This window comes from Entelurus aequoreus, linkage group LG08 (assembly GCF_033978785.1).
Source record: "Entelurus aequoreus isolate RoL-2023_Sb linkage group LG08, RoL_Eaeq_v1.1, whole genome shotgun sequence".
NCBI classification, from domain to species: Eukaryota; Metazoa; Chordata; class Actinopteri; order Syngnathiformes; family Syngnathidae; genus Entelurus; species Entelurus aequoreus.
The window spans coordinates 70,027,820-70,037,987 of record NC_084738.1 but is presented as its reverse complement, the minus strand read 5'-3'; the positions used below and the strand labels follow the sequence as shown (position 1 = coordinate 70,037,987).

The window sequence follows — 10,168 nt, the reverse complement described above, 5'->3', positions numbered from 1 at the left end:
TGAAATTCCAACTCATTTTTCACAACAAGCTTTTTTATATTTGCATAGTATGTATATATTATTAATGTTGTAATTACACATCTTTATATATCTAGAAAGGCTGGTCCTAAAGAGGTAGGCATTTTTCAGAGGTCTCAAGAAGGTAAGAAATACAAGAAAGTTTGTACATGTGTGCGTGTGTGTGTGTGTGTGTGTGTGTGTGTGTGTGTGTGTGTGTGTGTGTGTGTGTGTGTGTGTGTGTGTGTGTGTGTGTGTGTGTGTGTGTGTGTGTGTGTGCAGACAGGCCCTGCCCATGACTGTTGTTACCAGGTCCAGTCTGCTTAAACAGGTGCAAGGTGAGGCGCCTGCTCGTCTTACGCCATGGCCTTCCACACCTCCAGGGTTAGGAATTTGCTGCTTGTCATCTTGCTCGGCGTTGTGTTACTTTTGGTGTGCCAGTCCAAATTATCCAGGTAAGGGTCCCTTTTTTTTGTTGTTGCACCAATTAAGGCCAGGAGGTTGCAGGTAAGGAGGATTACGCTGCAAGGGTTAGAACCGCACAACACAAAGATGCAAAGTAGGCTGTTTTTCTACACTATTTTGACCTTTGTCGATTTAAAAGAAGAGGTAAGTAATATTTAGCATACCTCAATTCTGTAGCTTAGTCGTCAATAAGCCGTTTTTCTCGCTTTGCCTGCCCCTGAAAAGACATTCAAGCTCTCGTTACTCCACCTAGCTGGACCACTTTCTCAAGGAAATGGGATCTGGTCATGGCGGCCCGTTGGTCCGAGATAAATTCCACCGGCCGGGCTCAGGAGGGAAACTCCAGGGCGTTCAGTACAACAAAGTACGACTCATCGGAGACCTCCGCGCCCCCCGCGGAGTCGAACAGCGAGCCAAAGACCACGCTCGGCGTCCCTCCCGAGACCCCCATGCCCATCCTGCTGGCAAAAAACTTCTCCAAGCTTCCGGTGTGGGATTTTGAGGATGTTTACAACCAGGATGCTGCACCCAGACAGTCGGTAAGAAATATTCAAATAACTGGTCTCTGTTTGTGCTGTTGAACTTTTTTAGTGTGCCATGATGGTTTTTATGTCAAAATCCAAATGATGTCAAAATCTCCCTAAATGTGTCCCGTTTGTTTTTGATACATTTGTTTTGTCTATTATAGTTCTTATGTTATTTTGTTATTCATATCCAGCTCCGCCCAGACATTTTTTAAAATCTACCCAAACGGGTTGCAAATATTTGTGCTGCAAAATTTCTTTGGTCTATTACAGTTTTTATGTTAACGTTTTATGATTTTTTTAATGTTATAAACGATAATATCGGCAGGCCCGATAAATGCTTTAAAATGTAATATCGGAAAATATCGGTATCGTTTTTTGTTTTTTTTATCGGTATCGGTTTATTTTATTTTTTATATATATTTGTTTTAATTAAATCAACATAAAAAACACAAGATACACTTACAATTAGTGCACTCATTCACACAAAAGGGTTGTTTCTTTCTGTTATTAATATTCTGGTTCCTATCAATATATATCAATACAGTCTGCAAGGGATACAGTCCGTAAGCACACATGATTGTGCGTGCTGCTGGTCCACTAATAGTACTAACAGTTAATTATACTCATTTTCATTAATTACTAGTTTCTATGTAACTGTTTTTATATTGTTTTACTTTCTTTTTTATTCAAGAAAATGTTTTAAATGTATTTATCTTATTTTATTTTATAAATTTAAAAAAAAAGTACCTTATCGTCACCATACCTGGTTGTCCAAATTAGGCATAATAATGTGTTAATTCCACGACTGTATGTATCGGTATCGGTTGATATCGGTGTCGGTAACTAAAGAGTTGAACAATATCAGATATCGGCAAAAAGCCATTATCGGACATCCCTAGTTGTTTCTTTCTGTTATTAATATTCTGTTTCCTATTGATATATATCAATACAGTCTGCAAGGGATACAGTCCGTAAGCACACATGATTGTGCATGCTGCTGGTCCACTAATAGTACTAACCTTTAACAGTTAATTTTACTCATTTTCATTAATTACTAGTTTCTATGTAACTGTTTTTATATTGTTTTACTTTCTTTTTTATTCAACAAAATGTTTTAAATTTATTTATCTTATTTTATTTTATAAATTTTAAAAAAAAGGACCTTATCTTCACCGTACCTGGTTGTCCAAATTAGGCCTAATAATGTGTTAATTCCACGACTGTATGTATCGGTTGATATCGGTGTCGTAACTAAAGAGTTGGACAATATCGGATATCGGCAAAAAGCCATTATCGGACATCCCTAGTTGTTTCTTTCTGTTATTAATATTCTGGTTCCTATCAATATATATCAATACAGTCTGCAAGGGATACAGTCCGTAAGCACACATGATTGTGTGTACTGCTGGTCCACTAATAGTACTAACCTTTAACAGTTAATTTTACTCATTTTCATTAATTACTAGTTTCTATGTAACTGTTTTTATATTGTTTTACTTTCTTTTTTATTCAAGAAAATGTTTTAAATTTATTTATCTTATTTTATTTTATCCATTTTTAAAAAAAAGGACCTTATCTTCACCGTACCTGGTTGTCCAAATCAGGCATAATAATGTGTTAATTCCACGACTGTATGTATCGGTTGATATCGGTGTCGTAACTAAAGAGTTGGACAATATCGGATATCGGCAAAAAGTAGAGATGTCCGATAATATCGGCCTGTTTAATATTGGCCTGCCGATATTATCGGCCGATAAATGCATTAAAATGTAATATCGGAAATTATCGGTATCGGTTTTTTTATTATCGGTATCGTTTTGTTTTTTTGTTGTTGTTTTTTTAATTAAATCAACATAAAAAACACAAGACACACTTACAATTAGTGCACCAACCCAAAAAACCTCCCTCCCCCATTTACACTCATTCACACAAAAGGGTTGTTTCTTTCTGTTATTAATATTCTGGTTCCTACATTATATATCAATATATATCAATACAGTCTGCAAGGGATACAGTCCGTAAGCACACATGATTGTGCGTGTTGCTGGTCCACTAATAGTACTAACCTTTAACAGTTAATTTTACTCATTTTCATTAATTACTAGTTTCTATGTAACTGTTTTTATATTGTTTTACTTTCTTTTTTATTCAAGAAAATGTTTTTAATTTATTTAATTTTATTTTATTAATTTTTTAAAAAAGTACCTTATTTTCACCATACCTGGTTGTCCAAATTAGGCATAATCATGTGTTAATTCCACGACTGTATATATTGTTTGATATCGGTATCGGTTGATATCGGTATCGGTAATTAAAGAGTTGGACAATATCGGAATATCGGATATCGGCAAAAGGCCATTATCGGACATCCCTAGCAAAAAGCCATTATCGGACATCCCTAGTTGTTTCTTTCTGTTATTAATATCCTGGTTCCTATCAATATATATCAATACAGTCTGCAAGGGATACAGTCCGTAAGCACACATGATTGTGTGTACTGCTGGTCCACTAATAGTACTAACAGTTAATTTTACTCATTTTCATTAATTACTAGTTTCTATTTAACTGTTTTTATATTGTTTTACTTTCTTTTTTATTCAAGAAAATGTTTTTAATTTATTTAATTTTATTTTATTAATTTTTTTTAAAAGTACCTTATCTTCACCATACCTGGTTGTCCAAATTAGGCATAATAATGTGTTAATTCCACGACTGTATATATTGGTTGATATCGGTATCGGTTGATATCGGTATCGGTAATTAAAGAGTTGGACAATATCGGAATATCGGATATAGGCAAAAAGCCATTATCGGACATCCCTAGCAAAAAGCCATTATCGGACATCCCTAGTTGTTTCTTTCTGTTATTAATATTCTGGTTCCTATCAATATAGATCAATACAGTCTGCAAGGGATACAGTCCGTAAGCACACATGATTGTGCGTGCTGCTGGTCCACTAATAGTACTAACAGTTAATTTTACTCATTTTCATTAATTACTAGTTTCTATGTAACTGTTTTTATATTGTTTTACTTTCTTTTTTATTCAATAAAATGTTTTAAATTTATTTATTTTATTTTATCAATTTTAAAAAAAAGGACCTTATCTTCACCATACCTGGTTGTCCAAATTAGGCATAATAATGTGTTAATTCCACGACTGTATATATCGGTATCGGTTGATATCGGTGTCGGTAACTAAAGAGTTGGACAATATCGGATATCGGCAAAAAGCCATTATCGGACATCCCTAGTTGTTTCTTTCTGTTATCAATATTCTGGTTCCTATCAATATATATCAATACAGTCTGCAAGGGATACAGTCCGTAAGCACACATGGTTGTGCGTGCTGCTGGTCCACTAATAGTACTAACTTTTAACAGTTAATTTTACTCATTTTCATTCATTACTAGTTTCTATGTAACTGTTTTTATATTGTTTTACTTTCTTTTTTATTCAAGAAAATGTTTTAAATTTATTTATCTTATTTTATTTTATACATTTTTTAAAAAAGGACCTTATCTTCACCGTACCTGGTTGTCCAAATTAGGCATAATAATGTGTTAATTCCACGGCTGTATATATCGGTATTGGTAATTAAAGAGTTGGACAATATCGGATATCGTAAAAAAGCCATTATTGGACATCCCTATTATAAACATGTTATCATTTATATCCAGACCCCCAACCATGTCAAAATCTCCCCAAACTTTTCTTATTTGAAGAAGTTGAAGTGCCAATGAATGTCACACAAACACACTCCTCATATTCAGGACAAAAAACGTTGGTTAAGGAACTAGAAAAATTCCCGAAATTCCAGGAATTTCTCAATTAAAAACTGTTACTTCAACATTTCTTGACCGATTTAAACAATTCTAACACCAACCAATCCAGCTCATTCAGGACATTCCTGCTCCGAATCATTTTCAAAACAAATCCCTGCTTTTCCCCAAATTTCCAGGAAGTTCCCATTAAAACAAATGGAAAATTTTTCCAAGTTGCACAATTCCCACATTTTTCAACCTTTTCAAACCATTCCAACATCAACACATTCCACTCATCCTGGACATTCAAACTAACACGTTCCCAAGTTCCAAACCAAATTCCAGTTTTCCTGGAAATTCAAACTGTCCTTTTTCCAAGTTCAATACATTTCCAGGAAGTCCTGTTTTTTTGGTAACCTATTTCCACCCTTCTTAAGTTCGACTACTCCTTCCACATTTTTCAACCCATGTCAACCGTTCCACTGTCAAAACACAACTCATATTCAGGACAATAAAACAAAGTTGGTTAAGGAACTAGAAAAATTCCCAAAATTCCAGGAATTTCTCAATCAAAAACTGTTACTTCAACATTTCTTGATCGATTCAAACAATTCTAATACCAACCAATTCAGCTCATTCATGACATTCATGCTCCTAACCATTTTCCAAAAAAAATCCCTGCTTTTCCCAAATTTCCAGGAAGTTCCCATTAAAATGAATGGAACATTTTTCCAAGTTGCACAATTCCCACATTTTTCAACCTTTTCAAACCATTCCAACATCAACACATTCCACTCATCCTGGACATTCAAACTAACACGTTCCCAAGTTCCAAACCAAATTCCGGTTTTCCTGGAAATTCAAACTGTCCTTTTTCCAAGTTCAATACATTTCCAGGAAGTCCTGTTTTTTTGGTAACCTATTTCCACCCTTCTTAAGTTCGACTACTCCTTCCACAGTTTTCAACCCATTTCAACCGTTCCACTGTCAAAACACTCCTCATATTCAGGACAAAAAACAAAGTTGGTTAAGGAACTAGAAAAAATTCCCCGAATTTCCAGGAATTTCTCAATTAAAAACTGCTACTTCAACATTTCTTGACCGATTTAAACAATTCTAACACCAACCAATTCAGCTCATTCAGGACATTCATGCTCCTAATCATTTTCAAAACAAATCCCTGCTTTTCCCCAAATTTCCAGGAAGTTCCCATTAAAATGAATGGGACATTTTTTCCAAGTTGCACAATTCCCACATTTTTCAACCTATTCAAACCATTCCAACATCAACACATTCCACTCATTCTGGAAATTTCAACTAACACTTTCCCAAGTTCCAAACCAAATTCCGGGTTTCCTGGAAATTCAAACTCTTCAACATTCAAACCATTCCAACATTCAAACCATTTCAGCGTTTAAAGGATTTCAACATTTAAACACCAACCAATTCACCTCATTCAGGACATTCATGCTCCTAATCATTTTCAAAAAAATCCCTGCTTTTCCCAAAATTCCCAAATTTCCAGGAAGTTGCCAATAAAATTAATGGGACATTTTTCCAAGTTGCACAATTCCCACATTTCTCAACCTATTCAAACCATTCCAACATCAACATATTCCACTCATTATGGACATTCAAACTAACACTTTCCCAAGTTCCAAACCAAATTCCGGTTTTCCTGGAAATTCAAACTGTCCTTTTTCCAAGTTCAATACATTTCCAGGAAGTCCTTTTTTTTGGTAACCTATTTCCACCCTTCTTAAGTTCGACTACTCCTCCCACAGTTTTCAACCCATTTCAACCGTTCCACTGTCAAAACACTCCTCATATTCAGGACAAAAAACAAAGCTGGTTAAAGAACTAGAAAAATTCCCGAAATTCCAGGAATTTCTCAATCAAAAACTGTTACTTCAACATTTCTTGATCGATTCAAACAATTCTAACACCAACCAATCCAGCTCATTCATGACATTCATGCTCCTAACCATTTTCCCAAAAAATCCCTGCTTTTCCCAAATTTCCAGGATGTTACCATTACAATTAATGGGACATTTTTCCAAGTTGCACAATTCCCACATTTTTCAACCTATTCAAACCATTCCAATATTAACACATTCCACTCATCCTGGACATTCAAACTAACACGTTCCCAAGTTCCAAACCAAATTCCGGTTTTCCTGGAAATTCAAACTCTTCAACATTGAAACCATTCCAACATTCAAACCATTTCAGCGTTTAAAGGATTTCAACATTTAAACACCAACCAATTCACCTCATTCAGGACATTCATGCTCCTAATCATTTTCAAAAAAATCCCTGCTTTTCCCAAAATTCCCAAATTTCCAGGAAGTTGCCAATAAAATCAATGGGATATTTTTCCAATTTGCACAATTCCCACATTTTTCAACCTTTTCAAACCATTCCAACATCAACACATTCCACTCATCCTGGACATTCAAACTAACACGTTCCCAAGTTCCAAACCAAATTCCGGTTTTCCTGGAAATTCAAGCTGTCCTTTATCCAAGTTCAATACATTTCCAGGAAGTCCTTTTTTGTGGTAACCTATTTCCACCCTTAAGTTCGACTACTCCTCCTCACACACTGTTCAACCCATTTCAACCTTTCCACTGTCAAAACACTCCTCATATTCAGGACAAAAAACGAAGCTGGTTAAGGAACTAGAAAAATTCCCCAAATTCCAGGAATTTCTCAATCAAAAACTGTTACTTCAACATTTCTTGATTGATTCAAACAATTCTAACACCAACCAATTCAGCTCCTAAAAACATTTTCCAAAAAAATCCCTGCTTTTCCCAAATTTCCAGGAAGTTCCCATTAAAATTAATGGGACATTTTTCCAAGTTGCACAATTCCCACATTTCTCAACCTATTCAAACCATTCCAACATCAACACATTCCACTCATCCTGGACATTCCAACTAACACTTTCCCAAGTTCCAAACCAAATTCCGGTTTTCCTGGAAATTCAAACTGCCCTTTTTCCAAGTTCAATACATTTCCAGGAAGTCCTGTTTTTTTGGTAACCTATTTCCACCCTTTTTAAGTTCGACTACTCCTTCCACATTTTTCAACCCATGTCAACCGTTCCACTGTCAAAACACTCATATTCAGGACAATAAAACAAAGTTGGTTAAGGAACTAGAACAATTCCCGAAATTCCAGGAATTTCTCAATCAAAAACTGTTACTTCAACATTTCTTGATTGATTCAAACAATTCTAACACCAACCAATTCAGCTCATTCAGGACATTCATGCTCCTAAAACATTTTCCAAAAAAAATCCCTGCTTTTCCCAAATTTCCAGGAAGTTCCCATTAAAATTAATGGGACATTTTTCCAAGTTGCACAATTCCCACATTTCTCAACCTATTCAAACCATTCCAACATCAACACATTCCACTCATCCTGGACATTCAAACTAACACTTTCCCAAGTTCCAAACCGAATTCCGGTTTTCCTGGAAATTCAAACTCTTCAACATTCAAACCATTCCAACATTCAAACCATTTCAGCGTTTAAAGGATTTCAACATTTAAACACCAACCAATTCACCTCATTCAGGACATTCATGCTCCTAATCATTTTCAAAAAAATCCCTGCTTTTCCCAAAATTCCCAAATTTCCAGGAAGTTGCCAATAAAATCAATGGGATATTTTTCCAATTTGCACAATTCCCACATTTTTCAACCTTTTCAAACCATTCCAACATCAACACATTCCACTCATCCTGGACATTCAAACTAACACGTTCCCAAGTTCCAAACCAAATTCCGGTTTTCCTGGAAATTCAAGCAGTCCTTTATCCAAGTTCAATACATTTCCAGGAAGTCCTGTTTTTTTGGTAACCTATTTCCACCCTTCTTAAGTTTGACTACTCTTTCCACAGTTTTCAACCCATGTCAACCGTTCCACTGTCAAAACACAACTCATATTCAGGACAATAAAACAAAGTTGGTTAAGGAACTAGAAAAATTCCCGAAATTCCAGGAATTTCTCAATCAAAAACTGTTACTTCAACATTTCTTGATTGATTCAAACAATTCTAACACCAACCAATTCAGCTCATTCATGACATTCATGCTCCTAACCATTTTCCAAAAAAAATCCCTGCTTTTCCCAAATTTCCAGGAAGTTCCCATTAAAATGAATGGGACATTTTTTCCAAGTTGCACAATTCCCACATTTTTCAACCTTTTCAAACCATTCCAACATCAACACATTCCACTCATCCTGGACATTCAAACTAACACGTTCCAAACCAAATTCCGGTTTTCCTGGAAATTCAAACTGCTCTTTTTCCAAGTTCAATACATTTCCAGGAAGTCCTGTTTTTTGGTAACCTATTTCCACCCTTCTTAAGTTCGACTACTCCTTCCACATTTTTCAAAACCATTTCAACCGTTCCATTGTCAAAACACTCCTCATATTCAGGACAAAAAACAAAGTTGGTTAAGGAACTACAAAAAATTCCCCGAAATTCCAGGAATTTCTCAATTAAAAATTGTTACTTCAACATTTCTTGATCGATTTAAACAATTCTAACACCAACCAATTCAGCTCATTCATGACATTCATGCTCCTAACCATTTTCCAAAAAAAATCCCTGCTTTTCCCAAATTTCCAGGAAGTTCCCATTAAAATGAATGGGACATTTTTTCCAAGTTGCACAATTCCCACATTTTTCAACCTTTTCAAACTATTCCAACATCAACACATTCCACTCATCCTGGACATTCAAACTAACACGTTTCCAAGTTCCAAACCAAATTCCGGTTTTCCTGGAAATTCAAACTGTCCTTTTTCCAAGTTCAATACATTTCCAGGAAGTCCTTTTTTTTGGTAACCTATTTCCACCCTTCTTAAGTTCGACTACTCCTCCTCACACACTTTTCAACCCATTTCAACCTTTCCACTGTCAAAACACTCCTCATATTCAGGACAATAAAACAAAGCTGGTTAAGGAACTAGAAAAATTCCCGAAATTCCAGGAATTTCTCAATCAAAAACTGTTACTTCAACATTTCTTGATCGACTCAAACAATTCTAACACCAACCAATTCAGCTCATTCATGACATTCATGCTCCTAACCATTTTCCAAAAAAATCCCTGCTTTTCCCAAATTTCCAGGAAGTTCCCATTAAAGTTAATGGGACATTTTTCCAAGTTGCACAATTCCCACATTTCTCAACATATTCAAACCATTCCAACATCAACACATTCCACTCATCCTGGACATTCAAACTAACACTTTCCCAAGTTCCAAACCAAATTCCGGTTTTCCTGGAAATTCAAACTCTTCAACATTGAAACCATTCCAACATTCAAACCATTTCTACATTCATCCTACGTTCCATTAGCATTTCAGTTCAGCGTCAGCTTCTCAACATTCA

At 35.5% G+C, this 10,168-nt stretch overlaps 1 protein-coding gene across 1 annotated transcript in view; it reads left to right on the top strand.

Moving 5' to 3' along the window:
- The first annotated feature begins 285 nt into the window (after positions 1-285).
- The window catches only part of LOC133655198 (alpha-N-acetylgalactosaminide alpha-2,6-sialyltransferase 2-like), a 60,605-nt gene continuing 50,722 nt past the window's right edge, over positions 286-10,168 (top strand). The window contains exons 1-2 of the mRNA XM_062055149.1: positions 286-452; positions 716-1,001. Of these exons, the coding sequence (XP_061911133.1) occupies positions 361-452; positions 716-1,001 (378 nt within the window). The 5' untranslated portion in view covers positions 286-360. The remainder of the gene's footprint in view (positions 453-715; positions 1,002-10,168) is intronic.